Source organism: Coregonus lavaretus (genome assembly GCF_964263955.1).
Source record: "Coregonus lavaretus genome assembly, contig: HAP1_SCAFFOLD_595, whole genome shotgun sequence".
In the NCBI taxonomy this organism is placed as follows: Eukaryota; Metazoa; Chordata; class Actinopteri; order Salmoniformes; family Salmonidae; genus Coregonus; species Coregonus lavaretus.
Window position 1 is genome coordinate 260,137 of NW_028157487.1, and position 20,000 is coordinate 280,136.

Genomic DNA, 20,000 nt, shown 5'->3' on the forward strand with positions numbered 1-20,000 from the left:
AATCAAATCAAATTTTATTTGCCACATGCGCCGAATACAACAGGTGTAAACATTACCGTGAAATGTTTACTTACAGCCCTTAACCAACAATGCATTTCTTTTTTAATAAAAACAACAACAACAAAAAAGTGTTGAGAAAAAAAGAGCAGAAGTAAAATAAAATAACAGTAGGGAAGCTATATACAGGGGGGTACCGGTGCAGAGTCAATGTGCGGGGGCACCGGCTAGTTGAGGTAGTTGAGGTAATATGTACATGTGGGTAGAGTTAATGTAACTATGCATAAATAATTCACAGAGTAGCAGCAGCGTAAAAATATGGGGTAGGGTGGGGTGGCAGTGCAAATAGTCCGGGTAGCCATGATTAGCTGTTCAGGAGTCTTATGGCTTGGGGGTAGAAGCTGTTGAGAAGCCTTTTGGACCTAGACTTGGCGCTCCGGTACCGCTTGCCGTGCGGTAGCAGAGAGAACAGTCTATGACTAGGGTGGCTGGAGTCTTTGACAATTTTGTGGGCCTTCCTCTGACACCGCCTGGTATAGAGGTCCTGGATGGCAGGAAGCTTGGCCCCAGTGATGTACTGGGCCGTACGCACTACCCTCTGTAGTGCCTTGCGGTCGGAGGCCGAGCAGTTGCCATACCAGGCAGTGATGCAACCAGTCAGGATGCTCTCGATGGTGCAGCTGTATAACTTTTTGAGGATCTGAGGACCCATGCCAAATCTTTTCAGTCTCCTGAGGGGGAATAGGCTTTGTCGTGCCCTCTTCACGACTGTCTTGGTGTGTTTGGACCATGATAGTTTGTTGGTGATGTGGACACCAAGGAACTTGAAGCTCTCAACCTGTTCCACTACAGCCCCGTCGATGAGAATGGGGGCATGCTCAGTCCTCTTTTTTTTCCTGTAGTCCACAATCATCTCCTTTGTCTTGGTCACGTTGAGGGAGAGGTTGTTATCCTGGCACCACACGGCCAGGTCTCTGACCTCCTCCCTATAGGCTGTCTCATCGTTGTCGGTGATCAGGCCTACCACTGTTGTGTCATCGGCAAACTTAATGATGGTGTTGGAGTCGTGCCTGGCCATGCAGTCAGATAAACGTGTATGTCCTTTTTGTAACGATAGTTCCATTGAAACAGAAGTTCATGCCTTGCTTTACTGTGGGTTGTACAACAACATTAGAGATGATCTTTACTGTGGGTTATACAACAACATTAGCAATTATCTTTACTGTGGGTTATACAGCAACATTAGAGATGACGTTTACTCTGGGTTATACAGCAACATTAGAGATTATACTTACTGTGGGCTATACAACAACACTAGGGATGATCTTTTTGGTCAGCTGTCCAGCCAAAATGAAAAATGTCTTGATGAAAATAATCAACTATGGGAAATGTTATTAAGAAAAATGTCTGAGCCATGTAAATGTCTGAGCCATGTAAATGTGTGAGCCATGTAAATGTGTGAGCCAAAGCCTGGCATCTAATCCTCCAACGGAGACATTTATTTTAAAGTACCTAGTTGTCCTTTCATCCACTGTATTTAATAATATAAAATAATTATGCATACATGTGTGTAGATTATGTAATGTATCATATTTGACCGTGATTGTGTTTAGTGTCTCAACTCAATTTGAGCGGTCCACGATGTGCTTTCAAAAACCTGTATTTTGTATTATTGTGGAGTGACATTTATATACATTGTTCACACACACACACACACACACACACACACACACACACACACACACACACACACACACACACACACACACACACACACACACACACACACACACACACACACACACACACAAACAAACAAACAAACAAACAAACAGAAGAAAGGAAAACATTGTCTGTGTATAGTCAGTTTAAATGAAAAGGTGTGTACTAAACCCACTAAATCCTACTTCAGACATAAATCACACATTGTTGTCCATGAGGGATTTTCTCCAGTTTGAGTTAAGTCTAAGTTAAGTCTGAGTTATGAGTGGGTTTGTTTCATGTTGGGATTGGTGTGTTAAAGGCCTCACCTCTGACTTGCCCCGACTGAAGCAGGCTCCTTTAGTGAACTCATCACAGTGCCACTCCGCCTCCTGTCAACACAAAAATAACATTAGAAACACAATATACTGGTGTTAAACTGCATTAGAAACACACACTGAAACAGGATGGCACAATGGAAACACATAAATAGGCATTAAACGAAGAGAACATTAAACATTGGGCAAAAAACGATGAATTGTTCATTAACAACATTGTAAACCCACAATAAAACAGCTTTTAGAAACACTCAATAAACTGACACTTGAGCAGGAGACAGCAGTTTAATATTGAACAATGAGAACATTCTATAATAGCCGTTTTCTGTAGGCAGGAATACCACATCACATTGTTTTAAATACGGTGTAGACTATTTCCTCCAGTAAGGTCTTGAGTTTGTTTGACCAGGTGGTATAGTATTAACCACTACAACCAACCCCTTTCCCTTCCCCTTTCCCATTCATGTATATGGCTGTGGTTCATCGACCCACACAGAGGTTGAATGAATACATCCTACACAGCAGACCGCATCGTATCGGTGTATCAGTGCACGTTAAATACGAACACTGAATCCAATTTACGTGCCCACCCACTAGGGCCCACTCCACACACGAGGGAGCGAGCACAGAGACGGATGACAATGTGATTTACGTCAGGGGAGAAAATGAAGGATACTTAGACATGAGGGAGCGAGCACAGAGCTGAATGTCAATGTGATTTACATGGGAGGAAATGGTGAGCTGCTTTTCACAATTTTACTAGCAGAGAGGAATTAGGAGATAAAACCCAGGCCTATCCTCTAAGGGGGATAATTCAATACACTCTGATTCCTCCACTGTAATTTCACTTCTGGTCCTCCAGGGGGTTTTCATTGATAAAGGTACTGTAGTAATGGAATGTAATTACTGCTGGCGTCAAACCAGTGAGACAATGGAGGGACGGAGGAGGAGAACAGCCATTATCGCCACTCCAGAGATTAGGGAGTGAATGGAAAGTTTCTGTAATAATTACTGTACCACTGTAACTTAATGTACCACTGTAACTTAATGTACCACTCCGTAAGTTTATGAACCACTAGCTAGCTATAATTCCATTGTAATTGTATGTCTCATTGTAACTCTAGACCACCTTCCCCAACCTTTCATTTAGCCAGGTAAGTCATGGAGAGCAGTTTCTATTTTTACAATATGGTAAACTACTTGAGGGAACTTTATACTGTATGGATAATTTTTTTGTAGGATATCAAATAAATCATGTTTACATCTGAAATGTACTCTATATTTCAACTTTGTATCAGGATGAAACAAGGGGAAAGTAGCCTAATAAGTTGAAACCCCCTTTAACATTAAGAACCTGTTAAACTATACCAAATGTATTTCCTTCTTAATGTGTTTGAGCCAATCAGCTGTGTTGTGACAAGGTAGACACATCTCAACATCAACTGTTCAGAGGAGATTGTGTGAATCAGGCCTTCATGGTCGAATTGCTGCAAAGAAACCACTTCTAAAGGACACCAATAAGAAGAAGAGACTTGCTTGTGCCAAGAAACACGAGCAATGGACATTAGACCGGTGGAAATGTGTACTTTGGTCTGGAGTCCAAATTTGAGATTTTTGGTTCCAACTGCCGTGTCTTTGTGAGATGCGGTGTGGGTGAACGGATGATCTCCGCATGTGTATTTCCCACCGTAAAGCATGGAGGAGGAGATGTTATGGTGTGGGGGTGCTTTGCTGGTGACACTCTGTGATTTATTTAGAATTCAAGGCACACTTAACCAGCATGGCTAACACAGCATTCTGCAGCGATACGCCATCCCATCTGGTTTGGGCTTAGTAGGACTATCATTTGTTTTTCAACAGGACAATGACCCAACACACCTCCAGGCTGTGCAAGTGCTATTTTACCAAGAAGGAGTGTGATGGAGTGCTGCATCAGATGACCTGGCCTCCACAATCACCCGACCTCAACCAAATTGAGATGGTTTGGGATGAGTCGGACCGCAGAGTGAAGGAAAAGCAGCCAACAAGTGCTCAGCATATGTGGGAACTCCTTCAAGACTTTTGGAAAAGCATTCCAGGTGAAGCTGGTTGAGAGAATGCCAAGAGTGTGCAAAGCTGTCATCAAGGCAAAGGGTGGCTATTTGAAGAATCAAAAATATAAAACATATTTGGATTTGTTTAACACTTTTTTGGTTACTACATGATTCCATATGTGTTATTTCATAGTTTTGATGTCTTCACTATTATTCTACAATGTAGAAAATAGTAAAAATAAAGAAAGACCCTTGAATGAGTAGGTGTTCTAAAACTTTTGACCAGTAGTGTATATCGTGCAGACAGAAAGAGAGGATAAGTTGAAACCCCTCAGCAGAAACTTTCTTTAATTTCCTCTTCAGAGAGGAGCAGTGCCCTGAAACTCTCCCCCTGAAACTCCACCGTCCAGAGGTTAGCACATTGGGCCAGTAACCGAAAGGTTCCTGGTTCAAATACCAGAGCCGGCAAGGTGAAAAAATCACCCTGTGCCCCTGTGCTAATTTCACCAAGGGTGCTGTACAATGGTGACCCTGGCCGTGACCCCACTCCCTGAGGGTGTCTCAAGGGGAGTTGGCATATGCAAAAAAAACACTTGTGTGTAACAGGACAAACATAAGCACCCACCAAATAATGATCATTATTATTATTACACACACACCTGGCAGGTTCAAGTGGAAACAGGAGGCGGGAGAAGGGGGGATGAGAAGGAGAAAGAAAATAGGAGAGAGGCCCAGCACAAAGTGGAGGGGGCAGAAGGTGGTGGATTGTGTGTGCGCGTGTGTGCGTGCACACGTGTGGCCACCACCTAGCTCTCTCTGTATCTGTCAGGATGCCAGATTACATTCCAGGCCAAAGCTAGCTATTTTAGGGCCAGTGCTCCTCTGACACAAACCACACATCAGCACTAGCAGCTCAGCATGCCAACCCAGCATGCACAGCACTGGCTGTCACTATGACTAGGCTATGTGTGTGCAGTACGTGCTCTCAGAAATTACAGGGTAAATACCAAAAAATGTGGGCTAACTCAAACACAAACATTCTCTGGTCAGTCTGTGTATTAGATAGTAATGATGTGGTAACATAATCAATAATATTACGAAAGAGCTTTGTGGGCACTAACAGATTCAATAAACCAAATCATTACTCATTGAAATGTATCATAATCAAATATGAAAAGAACAATTCAGAAGAGATTCATTACTCATACCTATTCCGGCTACTATAATAAAATATGAAGTGAATATTATCCATCTTTCCTAAAACCAGTAATATATTGGCATCATTTACCACCTCTCACACTCCAGTACCTCAGTGCCAAGACATCAAATGGGCCAGAATATGTAGCCGTGCAACGATGCAAAGTCTAGAACCAACGTCTTAAAACATTAAACACCCATTACTACGCTATTATTTAACCTCTGAAGACAAAAAAGCTCTCAAAGTGAAATATAATCTCTAGTGTGCTGACATTTATTATAATTATCAGCTCTCAACTTTGGGACTCTGATACAAAGATGTTTTTAGTTAGAAAGAAACGTTGCTTTTCAGAAGTATCTACTGGTCTGAAAGCAGCTATAGGGCATAATCACATGCAGGCATTCAGTGTTTGGGACTTAAAGTGATTTGAATCTGGAGATATGCATGTTCTCTCTGCCCACCCTCTCTCTTTACTACACTGTCATCAGTACTGTTTGGTAACCAAGAGATGAGCCTTTGTGCTGAGACTATGTGTGTGTCTTTACTACTAAGGGGCCATTGTTACCCTAAGGTGGGTGTTAGGGAGAGACAGAGAGAGCGTGGTCAGAGGAGAGACTGAGAGAGAGTAGAGGGGGAGAGAAACAGAGGGGTGGCAGAAAAAGAGATCGGAGAGAGAGAGAGAGAGAGAGAGAGAGAGAGAGAGAGAGAGAGAGAGAGAGAGAGAGAGAGAGAGAGAGAGAGAGAGAGAGAGGGTGGGGGGACAGAACATAGAAAAAGACGGAACAGGGACTTAGGCAGGGAGAGAAAAGGGACAGCAAAGAAGAGAAATGGAAAGAGAGAAAAAGGACAGAGAGTGGGTAGAGAAAGAGAGAGAGGGAGGGAGACAGACAGAGAATCCAAAACACTGTTCTTCTCCCCAGACACCCAGACATGATAGCATATATTTTGCATAAAGAGAGCCACACTTTAGGTCTAGAGTAGATACTGTCTTGGGACTCCTTCATAAGACTAGGACATTATGAGGAGAGACAGAGAGCAGAGACATCTGTATCTATTCTAAATGTCTTTAGACCGTTTTTTTGTTGTTGCGACGTTTAGAATTCTGACTGATGTCTGGCTGATGTAAGCCGCTGAAAGGTTCTGGTGGGAAATTGGCCCTGAAGTCATATTAAAATCTGTGTCTGTTTCACTACAGTCCCAGATAGTTACAGTCGTCAGAGCAGAGCTGTCAGTCAACATGTAGGTAGGGTATTTAAAATCTTAATCAGGTATGTTTTAATTGACTGACAAACATTCTAACTCACCATAATGTATGACATCAAATATGAAGGTGTTCAGTGTAGACAGAGTAGACAGGGCAGTTTAGTTTAGGCAATTAGACACTATCATCCAGGGTCAAACCATTATTTTCCCAACCCCATCACCCCTCTCAGACCCTTTAATGGACCAGTCCAAGTTATCATTGAATGTGCTGTGTATCTCTATTCTGTACCCCCATTCCACTGACTCAGTCCTCCGTATTATTCCATGCATTTAAATGGAGGAGTTATTCCGACTTGGCCAATTTGAATAAGCTGTGCTGTTGGAGCTAGTGGAGGTGTTCCGTTAGCACTTACTAAGCAGGGGTAATTGTCTCTCAGACAGAAAGCGTGATGAGAAGAGAGAAGCTGCTGAAATACACTGGGAACTAGATGACTTCATTATAGCAAACATTTAAAAAATAGATTTCATGGCATATTTGTACCATGAATGCATAAATGGTCCCATGAATAGAAGAGGAAGGCTTGGATAAATACATGTATATCTGCTATTTATTTCACCTACTGCACTCCACACTGCACTCCTCATTGAATGTGAACAATGCTACCACCACTACAGCACTCGTACAGTAATAATTGTCTAATGCTTCGATCCACAACACTGTCTTTCTGAAAAACTAGACTGCCTTTGTGTTCCAATTTAGATTTTCTGTGTCAGAGGAAATAGCCTACTTATGATGGATTTAAAACATCATGTTTTTACTCTCTCTGAAGGCCATTCTATTAACAATAAAACAGAGGGAGAGAGAGAGAGAGAGAGAGAGAGAGAGAGAGAGAGAGAGAGAGAGAGAGAGAGAGAGAGCGAGAGAGAGAGAGAGAGAGAGAAACAGGAAGGAAGGAACACTGAGGTCTAGAACACAGGTGATCATCCATCAACGTGGGCAACACAATGGGATGTGAACACAATGCTGATAGAGAGCAGGTGATTAATCAATGAACCACTCGGTCCACACCACAGCAGCTACTGTGCAGTGTGTACAGGGTGCAAAGGCTCATGGAAGTATGGCACAGTGGTGCCAAGGCTGACTCTGCTGACTGCGGTTGGCAAGGGGTGAGGGTAGGACAGTGAGGGAGTAGGGGGTAAGGCTAGGGGGTAAGGAGTGGGTAGAAGGGGGTAAGGGGTGGGGTATAGATGTAGGGGCTGTTCACACTACACATGCTAGTCATTGCAGAGTAGGCCTACTTTACCTGCTGCCAGATTCTATATAAACCAGATTCTGAATGTGTGTTTGTGTTGTAAACACTCCATCTCATGGCAATCAGAAACTTTTCAGAAACGTTTCACTTCAAATCATTGTGTTCACTCTCTCGCCTGAGTCGTCTGTACCCTTCCTGTTCATAGCCCCAATTGAAGAGATAATCCATGGGGAATGCAATCAAAGACACACAGAAATTGCAAATAGTTATCTCTCTCTCGCTCTCTCTCTCACTCTCTCTCTCTCTCTCTTCATCTCCAATTTTATCCCTTCTTCTCAGAGCAGAGGACTTCACTTCTTCTCTCCCTTATGCTTTTCTAAAACCTTTACTTTATTGTCCATTACTGGCAGAGAGTCAGAAGAGAGAGGGGGAGAGGAGGAGGGAGGGAAGAAGAGTGTTTTGCTGAGGTAACAGAGGCCAGTGAGATTATGATAGCAGGCCTCAGCTAGTATCGATCTCCTGGGTGAACTCTATATCTGCAGTACCACAGGATAGACAGAAGGCATTTAGCTGGCTAGCAGCACACCAACTGCCACCACTCTCTGAAACTCCAAACAACACAACACTGCCAAGAGGCTCCAGGTTTCATTTTAAGTGATGAGGGTTAGTTTGCGGGAAAATTAGAGAGATTTGAATCAATAACAGCGGAAAACATTTCTAGAGGTCTGGTTTATTTTTCGTTCATACATTGAAGAATGACCTTGCTTGTTTTGACGAGCTCATACATACTTTTTCTTTGTACATAAAGGATTAAGTTTGAGCATTGATTAAATATCAAATGGTAATTCTACCCCATCTCTTCTTGTATAAAAGAAAATCATGCATGGCATAGCTATCAGCACTAAGCTTCATCAAGACACATGAGACTGTCGTTTGTAGGTCATTTTCCACAGCAGACTACTTTATTTTTTCAACATCAATGTAGACAAATAAAATCAACAAAACCTGTGAGTATTCTGGTAGTGCTTTCTTGTTGGAATTTATTATTTATTTGTTTATTTGTAAGGGACCATGTACAACATGCCATTGCACCAGATTTAGCTAGATAGCGAATGTTAATCTGTAGTCCCCGCATTGCGGTTTCATAAACAATATTCCCATCACAAATCAACTTGATCAATCTGTAATGCTCTTAATATGAGCTGAGAGGCACCGGCAGGGGAGACTTATTTCATAATCAAACCTAACACAGAAAGAATATAAGACATGCCAAGGATGCAAATCTCACCGCAATTAATATAATTGTATCTATTAAAGAGAGGAGAGGAGAGGGGAAATGAAAAAGAGAGGAGGGGTAAAAGAGTAGTGGAGCTGAGGGAGAAAGCAGAAGAGAGTAAATGAGGAGGAGACGAAAATAGAGGAGAGCGGGAAAGAGGAGAAGAGGACAGGGGGAGAGGAAAAGTACAAGAAGAAATGAGAGGAGGGTAGCAACCAAAGTAGTACCAAATTTCACAATAGCACTCCGACCACTTCAGCTGAGCCCTGGGGGGTTTAGATAGGTAGCTCCTTAACTCTCCAATTTAAAACCCTGTTCCAGTCAGATGCAAAGCAGCCTCTAGTCTCAGGGTCAGTTTAAATTGGCAGTTGGCCCGTGGTCCAGATTACCAAGGCTTTCTCTCTCTGGAGATGGGGCCTGCCTGGAGCGAAGGAGGGTTGATAGGGGCTGGAGGAATCTACACTGATTCAGTAGTGGTAGTGGAGTGAGGGATGAGATAAAGGGTAAGAGGGCTGGATGAAGGGATGGGGGAGGATGAGAGAAGAAGGGATGGCATGAAGCATCTTTAATAACCAGCCCTGTCCCAGTGAGCGCCAACAAAAGAGTGACTCCCCATGGATCTCTGCCTTTCTCTATGGGGGGTATCTCTCTTTTCTTGTCTCTCTGTCTCACTTTCTCACTTTCTTTCTCTCATCTCTGTCTATAACGGTCTCCTATCTCCCATCTCTTTTTCCTCTATATCGTCTTCTTCTTCATGTATTTTGTTATCCCCCCCCCCCCCCCCCCAATTCACTCTATTCTACCATGTTCTTTGAGGGTGTAAACAGCCAGTGTCTAGCCTCTGTCCAGAGCATCAAAGGAGCCTGCTGTTTTCCCCCAGGAAGGGATCCAGATAAACCCCTAACGGGTCAATGTTTGCCTGGTTACTCACTTGGCTACAAGATTCTTAGCTCCACAGGGAGCAAGTACACACATACAGCCTTCAGCCATGGAAATCAAGGAGAAGGGAGGGAGCATGCTGGGGTAATGGCTACTATGCTATTGTGAGATGAAGGGAGGAAGGGAGGGAGAGGAGAGAGCTACAACTATACTGTACAGTATGTTTAGAAATATCACATTTCACTGCTCAAACACATGCTATTGCTTTCAACATCAAAGGTTGACAAAAAGACAAGCTCCCAATACAGGTTCAAAGATTCTACATTTTAGAAGAGAAGATCATATAAAAAAATAACAATCAATTAGCTTGATTCAATTGATTTGGTTTTGTGCTGCCAGTCTTAACTAAGAAGAGATAGAGAATGTGCTTCTTCCTCTAGCAGGCAGAACACAAGGTGTAAATCACTTAGCAAACTGTAAAAAATACTAATGACATGCAGCAGAACAGACTGTGTCGGGACCACAGAAACCACAGGAATGTCACACGTGGTTTTAGGAGCTGGGGTAGACATACACGTATAGGGGGTGAACACTTCCTGAAGAGAAGACTACAGTTAGACAGCTGGGGCATTAACACTGACTGAAGAGAAGACTACAGTTAGACAGATGGGGCATTAACACTTCCTGAAGAGAAGACTACAGTTAGACAGCTGGGGCATTAACACTGACTGAAGAGAAGACTACAGTTAGACAGATGGGGCATTAACACTTACTGAAGAGAAGACTACAGTTAGACAGATGGGGCATTAACACTTCCTGAAGAGAAGACTACAGTTAGACAGCTGGGGCATTAACACTGACTGAAGAGAAGACTACAGTTAGACAGATGGGGCATTAACACTTACTGAAGAGAAGACTACAGTTAGACAGATGGGGCATTAACACTTCCTGAAGAGAATACTACAGTTAGACAGATGGGGCATTAACACTTCCTGAAGAGAATACTACAGTTAGACAGCTGGGGCATTAACACTTCCTGAAGAGAATACTACAGTTAGACAGCTGGGGAATTAACACTTCCTGAAGAGAAGACTACAGTTAGACAGCTGGGGCATTAACACTTCCTGAAGAGAAGACTACAGTTAGACAGCTGGGGCATTAACACTTACTGAAGAGAAGACTACAGTTAGACAGCTGGGGCATTAACACTGACTGAAGAGAAGACTACAGTTAGACAGCTGGGGCATTAACACTGACTGAAGAGAAGACTACAGTTAGACAGCTGGGGCATTAACACTTACTGAAGAGAAGACTACAGTTAGACAGCTGGGGCATTAACACTTACTGAAGAGAAGACTACAGTTAGACAGCTGGGGCATTAACACTTACTGAAGAGAAGACTACAGTTAGACAGCTGGGGCATTAACACTTACTGAAGAGAAGACTACAGTTAGACAGCTGGGGCATTAACACTTCCTGAAGAGAAGACTACAGTTAGACAGCTGGGGCATTAACACTGACTGAAGAGAAGACTACAGTTAGACAGATGGGGCATTAACACTGACTGAAGAGAAGACTACAGTTAGACAGCTGGGGCATTAACACTTACTGAAGAGAAGACTACAGTTAGACAGCTGGGGCATTAACACTGACTGAAGAGAAGACTACAGTTAGACAGATGGGGCATTAACACTGACTGAAGAGAAGACTACAGTTAGACAGCTGGGGCATTAACACTTACTGAAGAGAAGACTACAGTTAGACAGCTGGGGCATTAACACTGACTGAAGAGAAGACTACAGTTAGACAGATGGGGCATTAACACTGACTGAAGAGAAGACTACAGTTAGACAGATGGGGCATTAACACTGACTGAAGAGAAGACTACAGTTAGACAGCTGGGGCATTAACACTGACTGAAGAGAAGACTACAGTTAGACAGCTGGGGCATTAACACTGACTGAAGAGAAGACTACAGTTAGACAGCTGGGGCATTAACACTGACTGAAGAGAAGACTACAGTTAGACAGCTGGGGCATTAACACTGACTGAAGAGAAGACTACAGTTAGACAGATGGGGCATTAACACTGACTGAAGAGAAGACTACAGTTAGACAGATGGGGCATTAACACTGACTGAAGAGAAGACTACAGTTAGACAGCTGGGGCATTAACACTGACTGAAGAGAAGACTACAGTTAGACAGCTGGGGCATTAACACTGACTGAAGAGAAGACTACAGTTAGACAGCTGGGGCATTAACACTGACTGAAGAGAAGACTACAGTTAGACAGCTGGGGCATTAACACTGACTGAAGAGAAGACTACAGTTAGACAGCTGGGGCATTAACACTGACTGAAGAGAAGACTACAGTTAGACAGCTGGGGCATTAACACTGACTGAAGAGAAGACTACAGTTAGACAGATGGGGCATTAACACTGACTGAAGAGAAGACTACAGTTAGACAGATGGGGCATTAACACTGACTGAAGAGAAGACTACAGTTAGACAGCTGGGGCATTAACACTGACTGAAGAGAAGACTACAGTTAGACAGCTGGGGCATTAACACTGACTGAAGAGAAGACTACAGTTAGACAGCTGGGGCATTAACACTGACTGAAGAGAAGACTACAGTTAGACAGCTGGGGCATTAACACTGACTGAAGAGAAGACTACAGTTAGACAGCTGGGGCATTAACACTGACTGAAGAGAAGACTACAGTTAGACAGCTGGGGCATTAACACTGACTGAAGAGAAGACTACAGTTAGACAGCTGGGGCATTAACACTGACTGAAGAGAAGACTACAGTTAGACAGCTGGGGCATTAACACTTACTGAAGAGAAGACTACAGTTAGACAGATGGGGCATTAACACTGACTGAAGAGAAGACTACAGTTAGACAGCTGGGGCATTAACACTGACTGAAGAGAAGACTACAGTTAGACAGCTGGGGCATTAACACTGACTGAAGAGAAGACTACAGTTAGACAGATGGGGAATTAACACTGACTGAAGAGAAGACTACAGTTAGACAGCTGGGGCATTAACACTGACTGAAGAGAAGACTACAGTTAGACAGCTGGGGCATTAACACTGACTGAAGAGAAGACTACAGTTAGACAGATGGGGCATTAACACTGACTGAAGAGAAGACTACAGTTAGACAGCTGGGGCATTAACACTGACTGAAGAGAAGACTACAGTTAGACAGATGGGGCATTAACACTGACTGAAGAGAAGACTACAGTTAGACAGCTGGGGCATTAACACTGACTGAAGAGAAGACTACAGTTAGACAGCTGGGGCATTAACACTGACTGAAGAGAAGACTACAGTTAGACAGCTGGGGCATTAACACTGACTGAAGAGAAGACTACAGTTAGACAGCTGGGGCATTAACACTGACTGAAGAGAAGACTACAGTTAGACAGATGGGGCATTAACACTGACTGAAGAGAAGACTACAGTTAGACAGATGGGGCATTAACACTGACTGAAGAGAAGACTACAGTTAGACAGCTGGGGCATTAACACTGACTGAAGAGAAGACTACAGTTAGACAGCTGGGGCATTAACACTGACTGAAGAGAAGACTACAGTTAGACAGCTGGGGCATTAACACTGACTGAAGAGAAGACTACAGTTAGACAGCTGGGGCATTAACACTGACTGAAGAGAAGACTACAGTTAGACAGCTGGGGCATTAACACTGACTGAAGAGAAGACTACAGTTAGACAGCTGGGGCATTAACACTGACTGAAGAGAAGACTACAGTTAGACAGATGGGGCATTAACACTGACTGAAGAGAAGACTACAGTTAGACAGCTGGGGCATTAACACTGACTGAAGAGAAGACTACAGTTAGACAGCTGGGGCATTAACACTGACTGAAGAGAAGACTACAGTTAGACAGCTGGGGCATTAACACTGACTGAAGAGAAGACTACAGTTAGACAGCTGGGGCATTAACACTTACTGAAGAGAAGACTACAGTTAGACAGATGGGGCATTAACACTGACTGAAGAGAAGACTACAGTTAGACAGCTGGGGCATTAACACTGACTGAAGAGAAGACTACAGTTAGACAGCTGGGGCATTAACACTGACTGAAGAGAAGACTACAGTTAGACAGATGGGGAATTAACACTGACTGAAGAGAAGACTACAGTTAGACAGCTGGGGCATTAACACTGACTGAAGAGAAGACTACAGTTAGACAGCTGGGGCATTAACACTGACTGAAGAGAAGACTACAGTTAGACAGATGGGGCATTAACACTGACTGAAGAGAAGACTACAGTTAGACAGCTGGGGCATTAACACTGACTGAAGAGAAGACTACAGTTAGACAGATGGGGCATTAACACTGACTGAAGAGAAGACTACAGTTAGACAGCTGGGGCATTAACACTGACTGAAGAGAAGACTACAGTTAGACAGCTGGGGCATTAACACTGACTGAAGAGAAGACTACAGTTAGACAGATGGGGCATTAACACTGACTGAAGAGAAGACTACAGTTAGACAGATGGGGCATTAACACTGACTGAAGAGAAGACTACAGTTAGACAGCTGGGGCATTAACACTGACTGAAGAGAAGACTACAGTTAGACAGATGGGGCATTAACACTGACTGAAGAGAAGACTACAGTTAGACAGCTGGGGCATTAACACTTACTGAAGAGAAGACTACAGTTAGACAGATGGGGCATTAACACTGACTGAAGAGAAGACTACAGTTAGACAGATGGGGCATTAACACTGACTGAAGAGAAGACTACAGTTAGACAGCTGGGGCATTAACACTGACTGAAGAGAAGACTACAGTTAGACAGCTGGGGCATTAACACTGACTGAAGAGAAGACTACAGTTAGACAGATGGGGCATTAACACTGACTGAAGAGAAGACTACAGTTAGACAGCTGGGGCATTAACACTGACTGAAGAGAATACTACAGTTAGACAGATGGGGCATTAACACTGACTGAAGAGAAGACTACAGTTAGACAGCTGGGGCATTAACACTTACTGAAGAGAAGACTACAGTTAGACAGCTGGGGCATTAACACTGACTGAAGAGAATACTACAGTTAGACAGATGGGGCATTAACACTGACTGAAGAGAATACTACAGTTAGACAGATGGGGCATTAACACTGACTGAAGAGAATACTACAGTTAACACTGACTACTGTGGCTGGTGGATTTAGCCTAGATAGGCCTCTCCAATCTCACTCCTCTGGTAGACAACTGCATGTAGCCCATGGTGCAATCCAAGCCCATAGGATCTCCTGACAAAATAAGAATGATCCTGCCTTCATTTAGCAGCACTTAGCATAATGATGTTGTCATGATGCATAGGCCTATAACAGTGTGAAACTATTCAACTATTTGAAATGTTCCCTGGGTTTTCATTAATGTAGCTACCATGGCATGCCATGACAAGCCTTGTGTCTTGTTTGTAACTATTTTTTAAGGGCCTGACAGCTGGGCTGTCCCAGTAAGTGTTACGATAATTACTGCATAACTGTGTTACACACAAAGACAAGACAGACAGCACATCTTATACATGACACCGTGGTCCAACAAACTGACAGTGAGTCAGACATTAATATGCTACATCAAGAAGGGGAACAGAGAGTAAGGAGGGGGTGGGAGAGGGAGGCAGGGATGGAGGGAGGGAGCAGAAATGAAGGGAGAGGAGCAAAGACAGAGAGAATACGAGAAGAAAAATAGAGAGTATGAGAAAAGAGAGAAGTGTAGAAGAGGGAGAGAGATGAATAGAAGAGTGACTGAGAGGGATATAAATAGGAAGGGGATTGAGAGGGAGAAAGAGGGAGTGATAGAGAGATAGAGAGTAAAATAGAGGGGAATAATGGTAAAGCTGGTAAAGACTCACCTGGATCAACGAAAGGTCCTCCAGATTGAGTCTGAAAAGGTGGTTTCTGAAAGAAACAAGAGAGGGAGGAGAGATGAAGGTATAATCTTCTCTAAAAGGACAAAACCTGAAAAAAGGAAAGTGGACAGGAGAGCATTTCTGGTAAGAGATGTCCAAAGATATCTCTGGGTTATTTTATCCTCATTTTGGTCATTTTCTCTCCCTTATCAAACCTTTGATGTAGCACACTTGTGTCTGGGCCTCTCCAAAAGCCTGTTCAGATTTAACCACATACAGGAACACTTGATTAGACTACTGTAAGGTTCTGTAGTTATTTTCTTAGTTCACCTTGTGTTCTTGAACGTAGCCCTGTCTTTCATTTTTGTTCATTGATTTCACCTGTGTTAGTTACTCACCTGGTCTCATCAGCTCCTTATTTAGTTCAGTTCTTTCTGTTTGTGCCCTGTGAGGTATTGTTCATTTTGACTCTACTAAGCCTTTTCCTAGCTCGTTTGTGTGAACCTGTTATAGTCTTCAGTCCTAGTTTTTGATTCACCTGCCTGTTTGCCTACCTGTGTATGACCATTGCCTGCGACCACGATTCCGGCCTTCTGTGAAGGCGTAATAAAAACCTGCCTATTCATTACAACTACTTTACTGCTATAGCCTTCCAAAACAAGGTATATCTTTGTTGAATAGAAATCCAGTCAAAACTGAACTGAATATAGATTGCAAGATAACATACTTTATGTCAACTCTCCCATCTAAAACTATCCCAGTGATATGCCCTTGTCTGGGCAGAACTTTCCCGTAGACACAGATGCAGGATCAGCTTGCCCTTTACAAATCCTAACCTTAACCATTGGTTGAGAAAGTGCAAAACTGACATTAGATATTATTTTACGGGTAACTTCATCCAACTGAATGGGAGGTTTGAGGAGTATTTTTCTCCACTCTGCTGATGAGTATTTGTCTCCGCTAATACAGGAGTAATAAAGGCCTAGTTCACTAATTTTGTGAAAAAATACCTATTCTATAAGTCAGCTTGATGAGAAAGAAATAGTCTATTCCAAACAAACTATGGGACAGTTGTGGGACGATAGATCCCAAATTCATACCATCAATAGGCCTCGGCTACATTAAAAAACAATGAGTCTGATGCAACAGATCAGAACGTCTAGCTTAAAATGTTAATAAACTATTATTAGTTCACATTATAAGAGTAGCAAGGTGCACAAGGCAGTAGGGTACGCGCAAATATTCTTTCCATAATGAAATTAGCTGGAAAACATTGTCAAAAGCGCACTGCACATGCGAGCGGTTTCATGTGACAAAGATGAAAATATCCGTTAGCAATTTTGAAAAAGGGAAGATCTAATATGCAACAACTAGCATGGATTGCTGTTATGACAAGGATTGTGTGCCTTTTGCTATTGGACAATGAAAGAAAGTTAATAACAAATCATTTCCTCCACGGACAGGGTCTGATTTTGTCTAGGCTACTTTGAAGCAAGTTAAGAAATGCCTCATATTATGTAGTAAAACATTCAGGTTTCAAACAATTAAGTATATAATTAAATATTAAAGCATTATACCTCTCACTAAAGGTGCCAGTCATACAAAAGTTATACTTAAATCTGAACTGGTTCTCTAGAAAATTAGTAAGAATGTCTCACCCCATGTTCAAGAATGACCTTTTTCCCTTTATTCAGATTACAACCTCTCACTTTTGGTTATTTGAAAACGAAATAATCTCCAAAATATTGTTATTTTTAAAACAAGCCATAGAAAGTTGGTTGCAATTTCAGTTTAATCCACCAGAAAAGACAGAACAAATAATACAACAAATATTGTGGTTAAACTCAAATATACTAATTGATAAAAAAAACATTTATTTTATATTATTAAAAGAAAACATACAAAAAAGGTATATAAAAATGTATAATCTTTGTAAATGATTTCATAAATAGGACTGGTGGAGTTATGTCACACATACAGCTAACAAAAATATATGGAAATGTCTGCTCTACCCAAAATTACAACCAACTAATTGCAGCATTACCGCAAAAATGGAAGAGGCAAGTGGAAGGAAGAAAAAGTAAGGAACTTGTCTGCTGGCCCTGCATTAAAGACCAAAATTGGTTAAAGAAAATTGTGATAAATAAAAAAATATACCAGTTTCATTTAAGGACAAAAAAATTGACAGCTATGCCATATAGATTGCAAAATAGTTGGGAATTTTCGATGTACCGATTCCATGGCACATGGTTTATGAACTGACGCCGGATTCAAAACTTAGAATTGTTCAATTTAAATTATTATACAAAATTCTTGCAACCAATAGAATGTTTTATGTATGGGGGATATAATCTTCCCAGCTCTGCAGACTTTGCTGCGAAGAGACAGAGTCATTAGATCATTTATTTTGGTACTGTCCATTTGTAGCTTGTTTTTGGACACAGGAATGGCTAAAGGATTGCAATATTTACCTGGAGCTAACCCTGCAGATAGATTTGAAAAATCCTAGTTAATCGATCAATAATATAATAATACTTTTAGCAAAAATGTTTATCTTTAATTTACAATCTGTAGAAACTATGAGAATAGAAAGGTTCAGAACTTTTGTGAAGCATCACAGCACAGTTGAAAAATATATGGCAAATAGAAATCCAATATGGATGGTGTTAAGAGATAGATGGGAGGAGTTGAATGGAGCTGAAGGGTGGGAGTAATAACAACAAGATAACAAATGTAAAATATACTGTGTCTGTAGAATGTATATAGGTTCAGAACTTTTGTGAAACAGCACAGTTAAAAATATATGGCAAATAGAAACCAAACTGGATGGACATCAGAAATAGATGGGAGAGGTTGAGGGTAGAGGAAGTACAGGACTAAAACAAACAAAATATAATTATTGTAAAATTGTGTATATAACAAATATACTGTACACACGCACCAATTTAATTCCAATAAATTATGCAAATGAACCTATAAACTGATAAGGATGACCAGCGAAACTGGTATTTACATCAATTAAAAGTTTCAAAAGCATTATTTCGCGATGGGATTTTTTCTTCTTCTCCCCGACAATTGGCCGGCATCAATTTTATTTATCGGCTTTTCCATTTTTTGTTGGGCCAAAAGCCGGCTATTAACGGTTAAAGGAAACTGTGTTTCACAGGTACATCTCTCTCTCTCTCTCTGATTATATAGACTTTCACAGGCACATCTCTCTCTCTGATTATAAAGACTTTCACAGGCACATCTCTCTGTCTGATTATAAAGACTTTCACAGGTACATCTCTCTCTCTGTCTGATTATAAAGACTTTCACAGGTACATCTCTCTGTCTCTTTCTGATTATAAAGACTTTCACAGGTACATTTCTCTCTCTCTGTCTGATTATAAAGACTTTCAAAGGTACATCTTTCTCTCTCGGTCTGAAGAAAAATATACTCTAATCTGAAAAGAGCATAGGCCCCATGAGGCGGTGTGTGTGTGTGTGTGTCTGTGTGAGTGTGTGTGTGTGTGTGTGTGCAAACCACGGTGAAAGAAACCTTAAGCCCAACGGTGAAACTTCACTTTAATTAACACCTATAGCCTACCCTGGCTCGAGGTCTTTTGATTGGTGAATTTTCCATTGTAAGCCAACTAGGAAAACGGTTTATTTGGAAACTTTTTACAAAACATGACAGTGAGTAGTCTATATATTGACTATCAATGTCTCACTATTGTTTTGTAAAGTCAGCATTATTGCATCATAGAATCATCATTTTAAAATTGGTTGTTTGGATCTTGGATGCTGATTGGTTGATAGCAGGGAGTTATTCACCACAATCCCTGGGTAATGCCTGTTAACAGTTCCATTAGATGTATCAATGTGCATACACTATCCCACAGCCCAGCCAGGCAATTTATAAACTTAATCTCCCCTGGAAAAAAGCGTTGAGACAATATTTTCCCCATGCTACTTGCCTAGCATTTGGTTTGCAACAGTTGGAGTTTGTGTAAACCTTGCTGTCTGCCTTTCCGACCTGTGGAACAACGTTGCAGGTTTTTTTGTCGATCTCCACCGTGCCATGCATATGAACGTGACGAAACTGACAGCTTCTCTGGGCCAGGCGAATTCATTTTATCAGGATAATTATAATGGATATATCCAAAGAAATTGCAATAAAAACAAAGGTAAAATAAACGAAAATGCACATAGTTTGCTGTCATTTCAGCTGC

General features: G+C 41.8%; 1 protein-coding gene across 1 annotated transcript in view; it reads right to left on the minus strand.

The window, feature by feature from the left end:
• Positions 1 to 20,000, minus strand: part of LOC311125377 (semaphorin-5A-like) — a gene marked incomplete at its 5' end in the record, with an annotated part of 140,808 nt that overhangs the window by 108,085 nt on the left and 12,723 nt on the right. Inside the window, 2 exons of the mRNA XM_084199423.1 lie at positions 2,028 to 2,090; positions 15,790 to 15,835. Coding sequence (XP_084055549.1) covers positions 2,028 to 2,090; positions 15,790 to 15,835 — 109 coding nt within the window. The remainder of the gene's footprint in view (positions 1 to 2,027; positions 2,091 to 15,789; positions 15,836 to 20,000) is intronic.